Source organism: Carettochelys insculpta, chromosome 19 (genome assembly GCF_033958435.1).
Source record: "Carettochelys insculpta isolate YL-2023 chromosome 19, ASM3395843v1, whole genome shotgun sequence".
NCBI classification, from domain to species: Eukaryota; Metazoa; Chordata; order Testudines; family Carettochelyidae; genus Carettochelys; species Carettochelys insculpta.
In genome coordinates this window covers 26947794-26969026 of record NC_134155.1, presented here as the reverse complement: position 1 = coordinate 26969026, position 21233 = coordinate 26947794, and the positions used below count along the sequence as shown (strand labels likewise).

The window sequence follows — 21233 nt, the reverse complement described above, 5'->3', positions numbered from 1 at the left end:
ACTTCCAGATAGCACTCTAAAGGACCCACACTAGTCGCAATAGAAAAATGTCATCATTGGAGTTTGTGGAGAAACCATTGGCTACGAAGTCCAGGAAAGAGAACGATGTAGAAACTGAACACCTGACTGAGGTGAAAAGAAAAGTCTTTAGGGCCTGGCAAAGTGACATCAACTGCACAATGAAGAAAGGAGGCAGAAGTTCAACATAAAACAAGGACTCCGAAAAACCAATGATGGATGGAGAAGGCACAAGAACTCCAGAATCTCACAGACATCAACAATACAAGAGGTTTCCTCAATGGCACCAAAGCTTTCTACAGACCAAGAAACCATGATCCATAGATTCAATCACCATCAATCATCTGAGATCAATGAACAGTACCCAGCTCTTGAAAGACGATGAAGCAATTGCTTCTTGCTGGAGGGCTCTTGAAAGGCCCCTCCACCATGGTCCTAGAGTCCTTTGACCAAATCCCTCATCAGCCACCAAGGGATGATCTTACAACACTTCCTACCCCGAGCGAGGTCCAACCTGCTATCAAAGCAACGAAGTGCAACTAGGCAACTAGACTAGATGGAATCCCTGACCAAGTCTTTAAAGAGGCAAGTCAGAGCTCCAAAAACAACTTCACCCCGATTCTGAAAATCTGGGATAGAGAGCAGATTTCACAAGAGTACAGGGACATGCTGATTGTCAGTCTCTCGAAGAAGGGCCACAAGTTGGACTTGGGAAACTATTATGGTATTCTCCTCCTGGCAATGACAGGGAAAATCTTGGCTCGAATCCTGGCAAACTGACTGCTGTCACTCAGAAGAAATTCTCTCAAAATCCCAGTGTGGCTTCTGACCACTCCAAGGAACATCAGACATAATCTTCAATGTCTGGGAACTGCAAGAAAAATGTCATGAACAAACTCAAGCCTTATACAAGAGTTTCATTGACCTAACCAAAGCATTTGATTCAATCAAGCATAGCACTCTGTGAGCCTTCCTCTCAAAGACTGGCTGCCCCAAAAATTCATTAGCATCTTGATGCTGTTTCTTGATAACATGATTGCCACAGTATTGAGCGACAACAGATCCCATAGCGACCCCTTTGAGATTAAAATGGGAGTCAGTCATCGCCCCTTCACTATTTTGCATCTTCATCGCTATGACCCTTCACCTCATTGATGGCAATCTTCCAGATGGCATGAAGATCATCTATAGAACAAACAGGAAGCTTTCCAATCTCAGGAGACTGAAGTCTAAAAGCAAGACCTCCACGACCTCAATCATGGAGCTCCAAGATGCAGATGACAACATGATTGCTGTTCTTTCCCTTGGAGCCTTTCAGACCATCTTAAGCACCTTCACCAAAACATACGAAAACCTCAGCCTCACACTGAATGTTAAAAAGACCAAGGTGCTTCACCAACTGATATCGATGGGAAAATCTCACGTACCTCCTCTTGAAGTCAACAGAGAACTGCTGGAAAACATGAAGCATTTCCCATACCTTGGAAGTCATCTTTTCACTAAAGTCAACATTGATGCAGCAATTCAACAATGTCTGGGTTGTGTAAGCTCTGCTTTCACCCATCTGAGACAAAGGGACTTCAAAAACCAGGACCTTTATGTCAAGACAAAGCTCCTTGGCTAACGCACAGTGGTCAACCCAGTGCTGCTCTACGCATGTGAAACCTGAACAACATATAAGTGTTATTTGAAGGCACTTGAACAATATCATCAATGCTGCCTCAGGAGAATTCTAAATATCTCTTGGGAGGATAGACGCACCAGCACTAGCACCCTGGAAGAGTCACACATGACCAGCATTGAAGCTATACCATTCATCAACAACTTTACAGGAGTGGTCATTTGGTTTGGATGTCTGATCAGTGCCTCCCAAAACTGATTCTGTTTTTGGAGTTGAAGGAAGGACACAGGAGCACCGGGGCCCACAGGAAGCAATGTAAGGACATGCTGAAGGCACACATCAAAAAGTGCTGTATCATTGTTGACACCCAGGAGAACCTTGCTCAGGACTGTCCCCAGTGGAAAGTGGTAATCCATGAGGGGGTGTCTCAGTTCAAGAGGTCCTGCCACAGTGTAGATGAGGAGAAGCAGAAAAGAAGAAAAGAGCAGCAAAAACTACCCCGCACCGCTCCAACAGCTATCAACACCTGCCCCTTCCATGATAAGATCTATGCCTCAAGAATCAGCCTGATCAGCTATCAACAGACACACAAATAGGAGGCTGACATGGAGACATCCTACTTGTTGTCGAGTGACCGCCAAGAGAAGAGATCCAGTGAGAAGCTGCTCGTTAGCAGAAAAAAGGGCACAGTAGAAAAAAATCTACATTTGAACAAAGAAAAAGCAGGAGGTTCCCTTCCACACAGCCTGCTTATTGTTAAGCTCCCAACTGGAAATGCTCCTCAAAGGAAAGACAGGACTATTTAAAAAAAAGGGGAGATACCAGCAATGGACCCTTCCCTTCCCCCTTCCCTCCTCAATCCATCAATTCACTGCTCTCAGGATGGAACAAATGAAGAAGGCAATGAACAGAATGAGTGCTCATCAACAAAGTTTTGCCAAATAAGACTACTGAGAACATGCGGCGAGAAAAATTTTTGAGTATGCCATCATTTGTTAAGTTCTACCTTAATTTTTAGTAACCATTTCTGATCTATATGCTTCATTGCTTGTACTCACTTTAAAACTATTTCCTTATAGTTAAATTGTTTTAGTGTTTTATCTAATCCAGAACATTTGAACTTTAGTGCCTGGGAAACTCCTTTTGTGGTGAGTGAGTACCTGAGTATCATTTCAGCGACTCAAATGACATTTGATATAAACTGGTTTTGCCAAGAAGTGGGCCATGAAGTACAAGATATGGGTTTCTGAGGGAAAACCCAAGATTGAGGGTAAGTTGGGTACAAACACAGCTGATAAAAGGCTAGATGTGGCTGACTGTATCTCAGGCATATACCAAATTGTGAGTGACTTACATACTAGAGGTGTTTGTGTACCCTCTACATTGCTCTGCTGCAGGCTGCAGAATTAAAGCAGTGTAAACGGCACCCCAGGTTAGAGGACAGGGTGACAAAGGTACACTTCTAGTACAGATTGTACCATGTATGACGCAACGGAGAACAGATGTGATTTTAAAAATGTTTCCTGTTTTCACCCTATGTAATATGATGGGATATTATCTGAGTGATGAGATTCCAACTGGTCATGTGTGACTCTTCCAGGGTGCTAGTGCTGGTGCGTCTATCCTCCCAAGAGATATTTAGAATTCTCCTGAGGAAGCATGGATGATATTGTTCAAGTGCCCTCAAATGACATGGCAAGTCTATACATAGCTGTGACATCAAAAAGGCCCAAATCACCAAGGACCCAACCCACACTTCAAAAGTGAATTATGTATCCAAAGACATGCTTATTTCCACAATATCTGTGGCAGAAAATAAACCAGCATTTGTCATTACCTTTTTCTTGCATGTATTGCCAACATTGGCCAGTGCTATAAATCTGCTCACGTGCTGTGTATTCTCCTGAAGAACCACATGATTTCTTCATAAAAAAAGCAAAAAGATTTCAAATGTATTTGTGACAAAGTTATTACAGCAGAAGCTCTGTTTGCTCACCAATACCACTCGCAACCAGTCAGGGAATCAAATCAAACTGTTGTAACAGTTGCTGGAGGTTCTTCAAAGTTGCCCAAGTAACGGCATCAAAATACGGGTACAGGAATCCCCATGGTATGTGCGATTTCGATTTGTGCTTAACTCATATTAACGCAATTTAAGTGCAAATTGAAAGTGCTCCAACCCCTGGCTCCCCCAGCAGGGGGAAGCAGGGGAGAAGCCCCACAGCAATGGCTATCTGCCCTCTGGGCTCCCAGCTGGGGGAGCCCACTGTGCAGACAGCCGCTGAGACCAGGCTTCTCCCCTGCTTCCCCCTGCTGGGGAGACGCTGTGACGCAGCAGCTCACTGCCTGTCGGGCTCCCCCACTGCTGGGCACAGAGCTGCTGTAGCGCAGTTTCTCCCAAAGGGAAGAAACTGTGTCACCGCATCTGTCTGACCAACCGACTCCCCCAGCTGGGAGAAGCCCGACAGGCACACATCCATGTCTGGCTCTCTGCTACTGGCAGAGTCCTGGGAACTGACCAGCAGTGGTGCTGGTCCGTTTCCCAGCTCCTGCCAGCAGAGGAGATCTGGGAGCCAGGCTGTCACCTCCTCACTGGCTCCCCTCCACTCTCTGGTGCCAGGAAATTGACCAAGGCCGGTGCACTCATCAGTTTCCTGGCTCCCCCATGTTAAGTGGGAACTTTGACTTTGAAAATTTTTAAATTTGAAATTTATGCAAGGACACAACCTCCGTGTAAGTCAGAGGTCTACTGTATGTGGAGTTCAATTCAACAGAATCCTGAGCATTTTCACTTTTAACTTGATCCCGGGCCAATGCATTGATCTAAGACTTGCACAGGTCCAATTACTACACAGAAAATGAAAACAGGACTCAAATATAGTTCCATTATTAATAATCATTGAAACAATTATGAAAGAGGTATTTCTACAACATGAAAATTGTGTCACCTCCAAAAACCAACTAGTTGCAGCCCATTTTGGTCTGAAATACATACCTTTCAACTGAACCTGAAAGTGTTTAACCACTAACATTAATGGTTTAGTCCCATTTTCAGCACCTGTCTCTTATTCAGGTTTCTGTAATGGTTCACAGATTCGACATCACCCTGTGATAGTCTAGTCTGATGTCCTACATAACACAGACCACAGCAAACATCCAATCGTGATTTAAAAATTCAGACACACAGAATTCACCATGACCCTGAGTGAACTGCTCTTGTGGTTAGTTACTCTCTCTTAAAAATGCATGATTTATTTCCAGTCTGAATTTGTCTAGCTCCAGCTTCCAACCATTGTGTCAGTTATACCTTTGTCTTATAGACTGAAAAGTTCATTGTTAAATACTTGTTCCCTTGGTGATCATAAAATCATAGAAGATTAGAGCTGGGAGAGACCTCAAGAGACCCTCTAGCCCAACCCCCTTCTCCAAGGACAAACCTCAAGTAAATCATCCCAGCCAGAGCTTTGTCAAGCTTGGCCTTAATCTCTAAGGATGGAGATTCCATCACCTCCCTAGCTAACCCATTCCAGTGCTTCAGCCTAGTGAAATGTTCTTTCATATTAATCAATATGATATCCCCCACTTCATCAATATCAATTAATCCCCCACTACAACTTAACACCATTGCTACTGCTTCTGTCATCTGCCCCCACTACAAATAGCCTGATTCCACCCTCTTGGGAACATTCCTGCAGATAGTTGAAGACTGCTATCAAAATCTGCTCCTTTCTTCTCTTCTGAAGAATAAGTAAGACCATTTCCCTCAACTTCTCCTCATAAGTCATTTGTCCCAGCCCCCTAATCACTTTAACTGCCCTCCACTGAAGACTCCAATTTGTGCACATATCTTCTAAGGGGCCAAAAACTGAACATAATACACCAGTTGTGGCATTCTCTGAAATGCTTCCAGTTCCACGTGCAGGGCCAGATAGACAGGCAGAACTTCAGAGTCTCAATGCGTGGATGAGACGATGGTGTAGGGAAGAGGGGTTTAGATTTATTAGGAACTGGGGACACTTTTGGGGTAGGGGGAGCCTATACAGGAAGGATGGGCTCCACCTAAATCAAGGTGGATCCAGACTGCTGGCATTAAACATTAAAAAGGTCATAGAGCAGTTTTTAAACTAAGAGGTGGGGGAAAGCCGATTGGTGCGGGGGAGCACCTGGATCGGACGGAGACTTCTCTTACACGAGGCTCCATAGACAGGGATTCCCTAGAAGTTAGTCAGATAGGGAACGTGGGAAATAATATATGGGCAAGATCAGATGTGAAACAATCGTGCATAAAAAAATCCACCACGTCTGTGAAAGGCGGACATATAAATAGTGGTAGTTTTCTAACATGCTTTTACACTAATGCTAGGAGTCTGTCTAATAAGATGGGTGAACTGGAGTACCTCATATCAAAGGAGGAAGTTGACATAATAGGCATCTCAGAAACATGGTGGAATGAGGACAATCAGTGGGACACTATCATACCGGGATATAAATTATATCGGAAAGACAGAACAGGTCGTGCGGGTGGCGGAGTGGTACTATATGTGAAGGATAATATAGAATCAAATGAAGTAAAAATCCTAAAGGAATCAAAATGTTCCATAGAATCATTATGGATAACAATTCATTCCTCTAATATGAATATGGCATTAGGAATATATTACCGACCACCTAACCAGGACAGTGATAGTGATGCTGAAATGTTAAGGGAGATTAGAGAGGCTATCAAAATAAAAAACACAGTAATAATAGGAGATTTCAATTATCCCCATATTGATTGGGTGCATGTCACCTCAGGACGGGATTCAGAGATTAAATTTCTTGATGCCTTAAATGACTGCTTCTTGGAGCAGCTAGTACAGGAACCCACAAGGGGAGAGTCGATTCTCGATCTAGTTTTGACTGGAACGCAGGATCTGGTCCAAGAGGTAACTGTTACTGGACCGCTTGGAAATAGTGACCACAATATAATAACTTTTAATATTCCTGTGTTGGGAAGAACACCGCAGCGGTCAAACACTCTGGCATTTAATTTCAAAAAGGGGAATTACACTAAAATGAGGAAGCTAGTTAAACAGAAACTAAAAGGTAGAGTAATTAAACTAAAATCCCTGGAAGCTGCATGGAAACTGTTTAAAGACACCATACTAGAGGCCCAACTTAAATGTATACCCCAAATAAAAAAACACAGTAAGAGACCTAACAAAGAACCACCATGGCTAAACAGCCATGTTAAAAAGGCAGTGAGAGAGAAAAGCGCAGCTTTTAAAAAGTGGAAGTCAAATCCTAGTGAGGAAAATAGAAAGGAACATAAACACTCCCAAATTAACTGTCATAATGTAGTAAGAAAAGCCAAAAAAGAGTTTGAGGAACAGCTAGCCAAAAATTCAAAAAACAATAGTAAAATGTTTTTTAAATACATTAGAAGCAGGAAGCCTGCTAAAAAAGCAGTGGGGCCCTTGGATGATAAAGATATAAAAGGAGCGATCAAGGAAGACAGTGCCATTGCGGAGCGATTAAATGATTTCTTTGCTTCAGTCTTCACGGCTGAAGATGTTACAGAGGTTCCTAAATCTGAGCCAGCCTTTTTAGGCGACAAATCTGAGGAACTCACTCAGATTGAAGTGACATTAGAGGAGGTTTTGGAATTAATTGATAAGCTGAATAGTAACAAGTCTCCAGGACCAGACGGCATTCACCCAAGGGTTCTGAAAGAACTCAAATGTGAAATTGTGGAGTTATTAACAGTGGTTTGTAACCTATCCTTTAAATCCACTTTGGTACCAAATGACTGGAAGACGGCCAATATAACACCAATATTTAAAAAAGGCTCTAGAGGAGATCCTGGCAATTATAGACCGATAAGTTTAACATCAGTACCAGGTAAATTAGTAGAAACACTAGTAAAGAGTAAAATTGCAAGGCACATAGAAGAGCACGAATTGTTGGGCAAAAGTCAGCATGGTTTCTGCAGAGGGAAGTCGTGTCTGTCTAATCTATTAGAATTCTTTGAAGGGGTTAATAAACATGCGGACAAGGGACACCCAGTGGACATAATATACCTAGATTTCCAGAAAGCCTTTGACACGGTCCCACACCAAAGGCTTTTATGTAAATTAGGTGGTCATGGGATAGGAGGAAAGGTCCTTTCATGGATCGGGAATTGGTTAAAAGACAGAAAACAAAGGGTGGGAATAAATGGTAAATTTTCACAATGGAGGGGGGTAACTAGTGGTGTTCCCCAGGGCTCAGTCCTGGGACCGATCCTGTTCAACTTGTTCATCAATGATCTAGAAAATGAGGTAAGCAGTGAGGTGGCAAAGTTTGCAGATGACACCAAGTTGTTCAGGACAGTCAAAAGCAAAAGGGATTGTGAAGAACTACAAAAAGATCTCAGCAAACTGAGTGATTGGGCAGCAAAATGGCAAATGAAATTTAATGTGGGTAAGTGTAAGGTAATGCATGTTGGAAAAAGTAACCCAAATTACACGTACTACATGATGGGGTCAAATTTAGCTACGACAGATCAGGAAAGGGATCTTGGAGTTATAGTGGATAGTTCTCTGAAGACATCCACGCAGTGTGCAGCGGCAGTTAGTAAGGCAAATAGGATGTTAGGAATTATTAAAAAAGGGATCGATAATAAGACAAAAGATATCATACTTCCCCTATATAAAACTATGGTACGCCCACATCTCGAGTACTGCGTGCAGATGTGGTCTCCTCACCTCAAAAAAGATATATTGGCATTAGAAAAGGTTCAGAAAAGGGCGACTAAGATGATTAGGGGCTTGGAAAGGGTCCCATATGGGGAGAGGCTAGAGAGACTGGGACTTTTCAGTTTGGAAAAGAGGCGATTGAGGGGCGATATGATAGAGGTATATAAAATCATGAATGGTGTGGAGAAAGTGAATATAGAAAAATTATTTACCTTTTCCCATAATACAAGAACTAGGGGACACCAAATGAAATTGATGGGTAGTAGGTTCAAAACTAATAAAAGGAAATTTTTCTTCACACAGCGCACAGTCAACCTGTGGAACTCCTTGCCCGAGGAGGCTGTGAAGGCCAGGACTCTATTAGGGTTTAAAAAAGAGCTTGATAAATTTTTGCAGGTCAGGTCCATAAATGGCTATTAGCCAGGGATAAAGTATGGTGCCCTAGCCTTCATAACAAGGGCAGGAGATGGATGGCAGGAGATAAATCACTTGTCTTCTGTTCTCCTTCTCTGGGGCACCTGGCATTGGCCACCGTCGGCAGATGGGATGCTGGGCTTGATGGACCTTTGGTCTGACCCAGTATGGCCATTCTTATGTTCTTATGTGGCCTCACCAATGCCTTATAAAGACAAAGAATCACCTCCCTCAATCTTCTGACAATGTTTCTACTTATGCAGTCAGTATGTCATTAACCTTCTCGGTAACATACGTCAACTCATGTACAGGTTCTCGTCCACTGCAATGCCAGGCCCTTTTCTGCAGAACTGCTTCTTCGCCATTCAGTTCCCAGCCTTTAGCAATCACATCTTCCAAGTCCCTCAGCACTCTCAGATGCTTTAGACCTAACCCAGAGACTTGCACATGTCCCGATTTTCAAAATAATACTAAACCTGTTCTTTCACTACTGCTGGCTGTAGTTTGCTCACATTGGGCAGCAGTCTGAGAGTTAATTTTGTTTGTGAAGACCTGGGGGGGACGGGAGGGGGTTTGAGTACTTCAGCTTTTTCCCCACATATATTATCTTGGTTGCCTTCCTCATTCAGTCTGAGAGCCTACACTATGAGATAAATCTGATTTTTAATAAATTTGATTATTTTACCTCGATATTATGAACTCAAATTAACTGTCCACAAAGCTTCTTGAAATTCAACCAATCTTGTTTTCCTGTGTTATGTCGCCATGTCCCCATTGCCCCTGTGCAAGTTCAACAGTGTAAGCAGTGTGTTGCAGGTACCTATCCCACAGTACCTTAGCCCTGTTTGGTTGTGGGTGTTTCATGTTTGAATCCCAGAATTTCAAGCACTGTCCCAGAATTCAGAGCAGCCGTAACCACACAAAAACCAACTGGCGATCGCACCGTTTCCTGCTGCAGCAGTCCACTGCAAGCATGGATCCCCCAAATGCTTCAACTCATAGCACACGTCACTTTGGCAACCACACTAGCTGTTGTGCAATTTTTCCTTCAATTACAAAGAACGGTGACAGTTCAGCATCATAATGGTGCTGATGATGACAAAGACAATGGCGATGGTTTGGAAGAGCAAATCTCCCAACTGCAATCTAAGAACTCAGAGCTGCTGACTACTGTGGATGCATTGGTGACAGTGGAGCAGCAGTTCTGGACTTGTGAGACCAGCATGCACTGGTGGAACCACATGATTTTGGAGTCTTGCAACGACCAGCAGTGGATGCAGAACTTTTGCATGCTCAAGTCCACTTTTATGGAACTTTGTGATGTGCTGGCCGCTGTCCCGATGTGCAACAACACAAGACGAGGCCGGCTTTAACAGTTCAGAAACAAGTGGCAATTGCACTATGGAAGTTTGCAACGCTGACAGTTACTGGTGAGTGGCAAATCAGTTCGGGGTGGGCAGATGTACAGTGGGATCTCTGGTGATGCAGGTGGCCCAAGCAATCTGTCGGTGTCTCCTCAGGAAAACTCTGACCCTGAGAGATGTACAGGCAATAGTGGATGGCTTTGCTGCCCTGGGGTTTCCTAACTGCAGTGGGGCAGTAGATGGCACACATATCCCCATCAGGCCCTTGACCACCTGGCCTCCGAGTACGTAAACCAAAAGGGGTAATTCTCCATGGTGTTGGAGGGATTGGTAGATCACACGGGTCATTTCATCGACATCAACATTTCCTGGTCAGGGAGGGCTCACGATGAGCACATCTTCCAAATTTCTGGACTGCACAGAAAGCTCCTGGATGGGACTTTTTTTCCCCAAACGGAAAATCATGATTGGCGACATGTAGATGCCTCTTGTTACACTGGGTGACCCTGCTTACCCTCTACTCCCTTGCCTTATGAAGCTCTACACAGGAGCCCTGGACCCAAACAAGTACAACTTCAATCACAGACTCAGCAGGTGCAGAATGGTGGTTGAATGCACCTTTGACCACTTGAAAGCAATGTTCAGATGCTTATTGACTTGCTTGGACCTTTCTGAGACTACTCTCCCCACCACTGTTACAGCGTGTGTTATTTTGCACAACACAGGTGAATACAGCAGGAGACTTTCCCGTCAGTCTGGAGTTCCAAAGCAGAAGGCATTGGCAGGACCCGCTTGCGGCCACCTACACAACCACCCACCAGTAGCCATGCTGAGACAGCAGCAATAAGGGATGCTTAAAAAAATAGCTTCACGAATGATCTGCAATGCCCATGCTACCCATAATGTGAATAAACCATACCATGTCTTAATGCATGAATGCTTTTACTTGGTGGGAGGGAGTTAAGCTGCATTAAGTAGAAGGCAGGTGGCGTGCAGCTGTCTCTTCGGCCTTCCCATAGCCACCCAGTTCCCTCAGCTGTGTATCGTAGACCTTGGAGTATCAGTAGGTAGCTGTTCCTTCAGCCCTCCCACAACCACCCAGTTCCATCAGCGACACCTCTGCTGTGGACCTGGGAGTATTGGTGGGCAGCTGTGCCCTCAGCCCTCCCCCAACCTGCCTGGTTCCCTCAGCTACACGTCTGCTGCAGAGGTGGGTATATTGGTGGCCAGCTGTGCCTTCAGTCCTCCCCCAGTCCCCACTATGATTTGTGTTTCCCCCAACTCCTGCAAACTACAAAATCACACCGCACTCAAAGACATGATTTCATTTTTGGGGGGGAGAGCTCTGAGTGGCCTGGGAAAGAAGCCTTCTCAAGGGTGCTTGAGCAGCACTTTGCAGTGGCCCTTGGAGCTGGAGCAGCAGGCTGGCCTTGCCCTCCCTCCCCACGTGCGGGGACTGCGATGACAGGAGATGGGCGACCTCTCCTCAGGGGACTCCGGGTGGCAATTATCGGCTCCTGCACTGCTGTGTTGGGAGTCCCGCTGCAGCAGGGAGCAAAGGACCTCAGTTTGCTCCATAACTGCTCTTACGAGCTTTCCCGTGGCTTCACTCAGCTTTGCTGCTTGCAGCTGCTGGAAGTCAACATTCTCTGGTTAAACTCTGCTGGACTCCAATGCCCCTCAGCTGTACTATGATGCCACTGAGCAGTGCCCTTTGTCAGCCTGGTGTGCTCAGCTTCGTTCTTTTCCATGTGCTGCAGGATAACATCCTGCTTGCACTTCTTTCTTCTTCTGTTCCTCTATACTACAGTGGGCATTGGCTCTGGAAAATGATGGTCAAAATTAAGATACAATTCACATAATGTGCTTCGAAATGGAATGAATGGGTCTCCGTGTCTACTTTCAGGGAAGGTTAACTTCTTGAAGGTCACTGAAGGCTTATTAAGGATGGGATAGTAAGCATGCATTTCAGAATACATCAGTTGCCATCACTTATCCAGCACATGGTAAGCTATAAGCAATTGCCCACTTTTAAGGGGCAGGGGAGGGCTGCAAAGCAGGGAAAGCTGTCAGGTGTCCTGTGGCAGGGAAAAATTTTTTTCAGCCATTTCTGAAACACTCCTCCACACTGATCAAGCCACGCAGAAGGGATGGTGGGGAAGGGTTCGATTACAGCCACATGAATGGCTGGGGGGCGGCATTCGATATACTATAAAAGTAAAGAAAAAAAAATAATCCAGAAAAAGGCTGGGGGAAACGCCCAGCAGAGCATGGCAGCTGCAGGGCACGGGGGATTCCTGAAAAATGAAAAAAACTGCTGATTGGAAAGGGACACAGTGGGAGGAGACGCCCCAATGAGCCTGCAAACCACGTTAGGGGGTGGTGAACGGAGACAAATGTAAAGGGGCAGGAAGTATGTTAAAAAAACACAATGCAAATTCCCATGCTTCTGCAGGCTGCCAAAGAATACATCACCCTCCTAAAACTAACAGATATGGAGACTGAACACCTGCTCACTTTGTGTGACCAAAAGCCTGGAAAATTTGCTAAAACGCTGTGTGGTGCCATGACACCAGATCTCTATGTGGCTGCCTGGCATGGCAAGGTGTTCTACCATGGAAGCTGCAACAAGTCAGACCAGCCCAACAACCTCGTGAATAAAGTACAAGAGTGCCTGGATAAGGCCTTCAAGGAGATCTCCGAAAAGGAGAAGCGCTCCATCCCAAGAAACATTAACACGCTATTCTGAAGGGCACAGAACCACAGCTAGCAAACCTGTACCCATACACAACCCTATAGCTATACTCACCCCCCAACCCACTTTTAGCATGCAGAATAAATATTTACCCAAACCACTTGGTCCAGGGGGCTTGGGGACTGGTATGGAGATGACCAGCATGGAGGGGACTGGTTCCAGGTCTATGGTGAAGAGCTCTAGGTTGTCTGGCAGAACTTCCTCGGTCCCTTTCATTGCCCTCTTCCTCTGGGCTACCCAGCTCCTCCAGGCTCACCCCAAACTCCATACCAGGGCCTACAGAAGTGTCACAATTCAGACCAGGCTCCATGATGGGGTCACGCCCCATAAGGATGTGCAGCTGTTCATAATAGTGGCACGTACATGGAGCTGCCTCTGACCGCTGGCTGGTTTCCTGGATTTTTTGATAGGCCTGCTGGAGTTCTTTCACCTTCACTCAGCATTGCATGGAGTCCTGGGAGTCACTTCGGGCTGTCCTCTCACGCAACATGTGATCACAGATTGCCGTATTTCCCTTGGCCATCTGAAATCTCTTCACCACTGACTGGTCTCCCCAGATTGCAAGAAGATGCAGAATCTCCTGCAGAATCCAAGATGGGGCTTTCTTGATACCCAGAGAAGTACTAGGCAGATTCCTACTCTTGCTCATGATTGCAATACACGGCTAACAATGCAATTGCTAATGATGTTGTGTCATGCGAAGGGAAAAGGAATTTTTTCATAATGGGCACCCTTTATAATTGCAGGGCTGGGAGCTGCTGAATTCCAATTCAAATTCAATCAAAACTTCGCAGGCTGGCTGTGACTTTCTTCCTGCACACCTGGATGGAGAGCAGCATACAACGAAGAGGCCATACATGGATGGTCACTGCGTAGCTTTGTACTATACATATGTGATGCTTCTCGATGCTAATAAATTCAAATTAAGGACATGGTGCTTCCACAATAGCCTTGATTCAAGATTTTAAATTTGAAATTCATGCTGTACCCATCTGGTAATATCGATATTTTGTTATTGGTATTACGGCTCAATAAATCAAGCTAATAATATTAACTGTGAAGACAGTGATGTTTTAATATCAAGCTAACTCCTTGAAATTCAATTTTATCTCGTAGCGTAGATACAGACTCAGCAAGAGTTCCACATTTTCCCTGACCACTTTCCTGTTGCCAATACAGCCATAGAAACCCTTCTTGCTACCCTTCACGTCTCTTGCTAGTTGCAAATTCACTTGCACTTTGGCATTTCTCTTCGTACCATTGTATACTCAAGCAATATTTTTATACTCATCCCTAGTCATTTATCCAAATTTGCACTTCTCGTAATCTTCCTCTTTATGTTTAAGTGCACTGAAGATTTCTCTGAAAAGCCAAATTTGTCGCTTCCCATAACTGCTATTCTTTCTGCATATGGGGCTGGTTTGTTTCTGTGCCCTTAAAAATGCTTCTGTAGAATACAGCTAGCTGTCCTGGACTCCTTTATCGCTCACATATTAGTCTCCCAGGGCATCCTGCCCAACAACTATTTACGGGAGTTAATGGTACATATGACCTATAATCAAGTCACACTTTACCCATCTCTTTGTTAAGCTAAATGAACTGAGCTCTCTGAGTTGATTACTATCAGGAATGTTTTCTAAAACTTGTACACTAGGGAGTCAAGTCAATTGCTACAGCAACTGCATAGCTAGAATCAACTTATCTACAATCCACAGAGAGGGAGGTCAATGAGAGAGCTTCAGCATATCGAGGAGTACCAGGGTGGACTGCCAACTCCAGATGGTATGTCTCTCTACCAGCCACGCAAAATCAAACTCTAGAAGTTCAACCGAACCTCTGCCAAAAATCGTAATGTCTGTAGACTATTACCACTTCCTACTTCTCCATGTAGGAACTAATGATACAGCCAAGAGCAATCTTGACGAGATCATGGCAGAGTACGTCATCCTAGGAAGAAAGATCAAGGAATACAGTGCACAAGAGGCGTTCTCGTCCATCTTCCCTGTGGAAGGAAGGGACCTGCGTAGGGACTGTTGAATAGCCGAGATAAGTGCACGGTTGCGTAGGTGGTGCAACAGAGAAGGATTTGGTTTCTTCAACCATGGGATTCTCCTTTGTGAACAGGTATTGCTGGGAAGAGATGGGATCCACCTAACAAAGAGAGGAAAAAGCATCTCTGCAAGCAGGTTTGCAAACCTAGTGAGGAGGGCTTTTGTGATGGAGTGGGGGATACCTGTGTGTGTGTGTGAGTGGCTCACAGAGGGTGTAGGTCTCCTGCTGAGGATAACCTTGATGACCAGGTAACACCTTTGTACTGCAAACAAAGGAGGAGGTGGAGCCTGAGGGGTTTGAATTGGAACTGGGAGTTGGAAGCAGTTAGTCTGGGCTGAGGGAGAGAGAGACCAAGGAGGGGGCCAGGCCCCGGCTCTGGGGGCCCCTCGGGGCCTCCTCTCCCCAACATGGATTGAACTGGCTGTCTCTGCCTGCTGTACTGACTCCTCTGTACAATGCTGTGTCCTGTCGGCTAATAAACCCGCTGTTTTCCTGCTGAGTAAGAGACTCTCCTGCCTGCGGACAGGGTGCAGAGCTTGGGGGACCCAAGAACCCCATCACACTGGTGTCAGAAGTGGGATGTTCTGCACCCCGAGGATGGAGCATCCAGCAGTAAGTGACCGGGGCCCTGGAAGAAGTGGGGCCTGCGAGACCCAGGTGTGCTGAAGGGCAGTGAGGTGCAGTTCCCCAAGGCGGAGGGGCCTGCGGCCGAACCCAGGCAACTGCAGTTGTGGTCCTCGAGAGGGGGTGTCACACCCGAGGAGGGGTTACTCCTGGGAATCTGTTGGAGTCGGTCCCAGAAGGTGGAGGGGCCGAGAGCCCAACCCCCAGGAACAAGTGACCCCTGAGGAGGCTAACGCTGAATGAGTCCTTCCCAAGACAGGGTGCTCATGGTCCCTGAGAGCGGGTGTCACACTGAAGAAGGGGTTCCTCTGGGAGTCTGTTGGAGTCGGTCCCAGAGGGCAGAGGGGCCTACGGCCTAACCCCGGGCAGCTTGTGACCCACAAGGAGCCTGGCACACTGAAGGGATTCTTCCAGGAATCGTGGGGTGCAGAGGGCATCAGCCTGAGAGCCTGCAACCACGCTGAGCAACTCCACTGTGAAGTGGCAGCACCTGGAAACCGAATCAAGATTAAAGAAGCTGGACAAGGCAGCGTGGATGTGCAGTGGCAGAGGTGAGGGTTAAGGAAAATCCTGCAGGGGTGAGCCTGGATCGGGGCAGGGAACCCTGGACTGCATGGAGTTCTGAACCGAGTGGCCTGCCGCAGCTCAAGGAGGGAAGGAGCGATTCCAACCCATCATCTACTAGTGGCCAAGACAGACCTGCAAAAAGTTTTCCAGGCCTGGGCCGAGGAAGGTGCCTGTGTGTCTGTGCAGAAAAGCAGCTGATCCACTGGGAATGGCAAGTTGTCTGTGAGAGAAGCTGCTTCACCTTCTGTGTGTGTGTGGAGACCAGCCGGGGGCTGGGACAAAGGAGAGAGTGTCTCCCATTGTCTGTCTGTGTTGAACAACAGCAGCAGCAGCCTGGGGAGAGAGCAGAGCCTGCGTTTGGAAAAGGTGCCAATGAGGAAACTAGCCCATTGTCTGAGGAAAATTCACCAGCCTGGGGTGGCTGGAGAAGGATCCACCAAAAAAGAGCATTCCAGGTGTGTCTCTGAATCCAGCCATGGGGGCTGGAACAGAGGGAATGGCTCTGGGATGGGCAGTGGTATCCCTGCTAAGGACACTGGTCCTTGGTGCAAGAAAAGTGCTTCTGCTTCTGGGGAAGTGAATCCTTTGCCTGAGCCTGTGGGGGCTCAAGATGGAGCCAAGATCCCAGAGCTGGATCTGAGGGCAGCTGAAGCCCAGATGGGAAGTGGGCCTACCTCTGTGTCTCTCAGGGGGGATGATGCTTTAACTTGGTCTAATCCAGTTAGTATCATCAGGGAATCCCAGAGACCAGACGATTCTGGTACTTGTTCTTTGCCTGATGCTGAGGTGTTATTGGGAGGGGGTGAGAGGACTCTGTCCTACCAGAGTCATCCTCTCGCCAGGACACAAGAACAGACGGGCAATGGAGTTACGCTGACTGATGAAGATAAAGGAGCCGGTAGCAGAAGGGACAAAAGGGACCCTAACCTTCTGTCTGGTGGTACTGGCTGTCTGCCTGGAGGGGGATTACATGGGAATCTGCCTAATGGGCCAGAAGTGATCCTGGGTGTAGGTAAACCCCAGGAGCTGGTTGTGGCTCAAGGGAGCAGTGCCCCCGTGGAGGCAGACGGGGTGAGTTATTGTTTGGGGAAGCTGTTAAGGAAGAAAATGTCCCTGAAACTTTTCCTGACCTGTCTGTGGGGACTGCAGAAAATGGGAGTGAGGTGAAGGAGAGTGAACAGGAAAGGTGCATGTCTGTAAGAGCCAGAGCAGCCCTTTGCCTGGGGAGAAGTTTGTTTCAGCCCCTGATGGCCAGGACCTGCCTGAGTGTGAAACCACTGGCTGTGCTCTGGAAGGGTCCAAAGCAGGCAGTGTAAAAGTTTCTCAGGAATTGAAAGCTGGTGCAAGTAAAGTAAAAACTATCAGGGAGTGTAAGCAGCCCTGTGAGAACCAAGTAAAACAGCTGCACAGTCAGTCTCTGTAGGATGCAGGAGAGGTTCAGCAATTCCCCATCTCCAAATGGTGGAAACACTTATATTCTCACACTGGACTCCACTTCTGATTCCATGGGGAGGCAGTAGTTGAAGGTGGAAGGACAAAGGAGCTTTGGGCCTGGTGGGCCAGTAAGGGATAAACAGGGATTCCTTCATGTGGATTCTGCGTCTGGGACTCACAAAACAACTCTCAAAAAGCAGTTTGGTTTGCAAATTTCCAGACTGGCTGGAAGGGGGCCGTCTCCCTGAGATCATCAATGGCCCAGCTCTTGTTAGAAGGGAGGGCACAGCCAGAGAAATCAAATTTCCACCCCGGGGGCAAGAGAGACAATTAGAACTTGATGGTGCTAAAAAAGGCCTCAGCCACTTAGCCCCAAAATACCAGATTCTCAAGGATGTTGCACAAAGGTTGTGGTCTACCAAAGAGCAACATAAATGTACAGTTGCAATGGGTTTGTTCTGTTACTCACGCTGACTGCTGTAACCAAGGGGTGCTGCTACCAAAAGCTGTAGAATTGTACCATGCACTGAATGTTTGGAAAGAGCCATGTAACATGATGACATTGATGTAGAAGCATGAATTGTATGTTGAAGGAGTCTGTAACTCTAAAATGTCACCATTGTTCCCTGTAACTAGTCTTGCAACCTCTGACATGAGAAGGAACATTCCAAACCTATTGTGTGGCATGAAAGGGGAAACTGAGGCACACAGCCATTGTGGTGGTCTGGCTAAATGCCAAGGATGGAAGCATTTGTACCTTCCGTTACTGGACTGTAACTGAATTCCAGACATTGGCTGAAGCAGCTGTATGGACTGGTGGTCAGATGGGGCAGGACCCAGACCACAAAAGACCTGTTTGATCTGTTGGTGCTGCAGCATCTGTATGGGCTCTGCCCGCCTGACTTGAGAACGTGGCTGACGGACCGGGGCCGAAGCAGGGAGACCGACCAACCCAAGGAAACTAAAGGGACTTGCCCGGCTGCATCACATGAAAAGGGCCAAGACCAAGCTCCCAACTTGGAGCCTCCCCCAGCAGGACTATGACGTGAAGGTGGTGCACATCAAGGGGAGAACAGAGGGTACAGCCAATGCCCTGTCACAAGGGAAGAGCCCCGAACTTCCCCAGGTCACCAGTTGAGTGACCCCGCTCAGTTCGGTCTGGAAGGGGGGAGAGATGTGATGGAGTGGGGGATACCTGTGTGTGTGTGAGTGGCTCACAGAGGGTGTGGGTCTCCTGCTGAGGGTAACCTTGATGACCAGGTAACACCTTTGTACTGCAAACAAAGGAGGAGGTGGAGCCTGAGGGGTTTGAATTGGAACTGGGAGTTGGAAGCAGTTAGTCTGGGCTGAGGGAGAGAGAGACCAAGGAGGGGGCCAGGCCCCGGCTCTGGGGGCCCCTCGGGGCCTCCTCTCCCCAACATGGATTGAACTGGCTGTCTCTGCCTGCTGTACTGACTCCTCTGTACGATGCTGTGTCCTGTCGGCTAATAAACCTGCTGTTCTCCTGCTGAGTAAGAGACTCTCCTGCCTGCGGACAGGGTGCAGAGCTTGGGGGACCCCAGAACCCCATCACAGCTTGAAACTAGATTCGCTGGGAGGCATAGTGATACCAGCCCTGAGATAATTCGGGAAGGAGTAGGGAACAATAAAGTGGGTTTCCCAGGTGAAGAGGAGAAAGTAGGCCAATCAGTCACTTCTCTAAGGTGCTTGTATACAAATGCAAGAAGCCTGGGGAACAAACAGGAAGAAGTGGAGGCCCTGGAAAAGTCAAAGTAGTATGAGGTGGTTGGAATAATCGAGACTTGGTGGGACGATTCACATAACTGGAGCACAGTCATGGAAGGGTATAAACGGTTTAGGAAGGACAGACGGGAAAAAAGGAGGAGTTGTTCCACTCTATGTGAGGGAGCAGTGTGATTGCTCAGAGCTCCAGTATAAGGAGGGAGAAAATCCAGTTGAGTGTCTTTGGGTTAAGCTTAGAGGCCGAAATAAGAGAGGTGATATTGTAGTTGGTGTCTGCTATAGACTGCCAGACCAGGGAGATGAGGTAGACAAGCACTTCTTCAGACAACTAAAAGAAGCTTCCAAATCACAGGCCCTGGTCCTCATGGGAGACTTTAATCATCCAGACATTTGTTGGGAGACCAATACAGCAGCAGACAGACAATCCAGGAAGTTTTTGGAGAATGTTGGAGATAACTTCTTGATACAGGTGCTTAAGGGGCTGACCAGGGGCCGTGCACAACTTGACCTGATGCTCACAAACAGGGAAGAACTAGTAGGAGAAACAGAAGTGGGTAGCAACCTGGTCTGCAGTGACCATGAGATACCGGATTTCAGGATCCTGACAAAAAGAAGAAAGGTGAGCAGTAACATACAGACCCTTGATTTCAAAGCAGCAGACTTTGAATCCCTGAGACAACTGATGAGGGGGATCCCTTGGGAAATGAAGATGAAGGGGAAAAAGAGTTCAAGAGAACTAGCAGTATTTTAAAGAAGTCGTACTGAAGGCACAGGAACAAACCATCTTGCTGCATAGCAAGAAATTCAAATATGGTAGGCAACCAGGCTGGCTTAACAGGGAAATCCTTAGTCAGCTTAAACTCGAAAAGGATGCATATAAGAAATGGAAATGTGGACAGCTGACTAAGGAGAAGTAGAAATATAGGGCTGGAGGATGCCGGGAAGTTATCACGAAAGCAAAAGCACAATTGGAACTGCAGCTGGCAATGGATGTGAAGGATAACAAGAAGGGCTTCTACAGAAACGTTAACAATAAGAAGGTTACCATGGAGGTTGTGGGGCCGTTACTGGATGAAAGAGGTAACCTAGTGACAGATGATGTAAGAAAAGCTGAAATACTCAATGCTTTTTTTGTCTCAGTCTTCACAAACAAAGACAGCTCCTATACTCTGGTGCAAGACAATGCAGTACAGAAAGGTGGAGGGCAGCCATCAGTGGGGAAGGAGCAAGTTAAGAGCTACCTATAAAAACTAGATGTACACAAATCTATGGGTCTGGATTTAATGCACCCCAGGGTATTGAGGGAATTGGCAGATGTCACTGCTGAGCCTTTGGTCATTATCTTTGAAGACTCTTGGAGATCAGAATAGATCCCGATGACTGGAAAAAGGCCAACATAGTGCCCATCTTTAAAAAAGAAAAGAAGGACAATCCAGAGAACTATAAACCCATCAGCCTCATCACAAACCTTGGGAAACTAATGGAGGGGATCCTCAAGCAATCCATTTTGGAGCACTTGGAAGAGAGGAAAGTGATCAAAAGTAGCCAACATGGATTCACTAGGGGCAAGTCCTGCTTGACCAATCTGATTAGCTTCTATGATGAGGTAACAAGCTCTGTGGACATGGGGAAGTCAATGGATGTGATATACCTTGACTTCAGCAAAGTTTTTAATACGGTCTCCCACAAAACACTCGTCCATAATCTGAGGAAGCATGGCTTGGATCCATGGACTATAAGATGGATAGAAAGCTGGCTTGACCGTCAGGCCCAATGGGTAGTGGTCAGTGGCTCAATATCTGGATGGCAGTTGGTTTCAAGCGGAGTGCCCCAAGGCTCGGTCTGGGGCTGGTGTTATTTAACATCTTTATTAATGACCTGGAGGAGGGACTGGATTGCATCCTCAGCAAGTTTGTAGATGACAC

The 21233-nt window shown here is 46.6% G+C and overlaps 1 protein-coding gene across 3 annotated transcripts in view; it reads right to left on the bottom strand.

The window, feature by feature from the left end:
• CWF19L1 (CWF19 like cell cycle control factor 1) overlaps positions 1-21233 on the bottom strand; it is a 131108-nt gene that overhangs the window by 63549 nt on the left and 46326 nt on the right. For all 3 annotated transcript variants that reach the window (XM_075013480.1, XM_075013482.1, XM_075013481.1), the window contains one exon: positions 3477-3561. In XM_075013480.1, coding sequence (XP_074869581.1) covers positions 3477-3561 — 85 coding nt within the window. The remainder of the gene's footprint in view (positions 1-3476; positions 3562-21233) is intronic.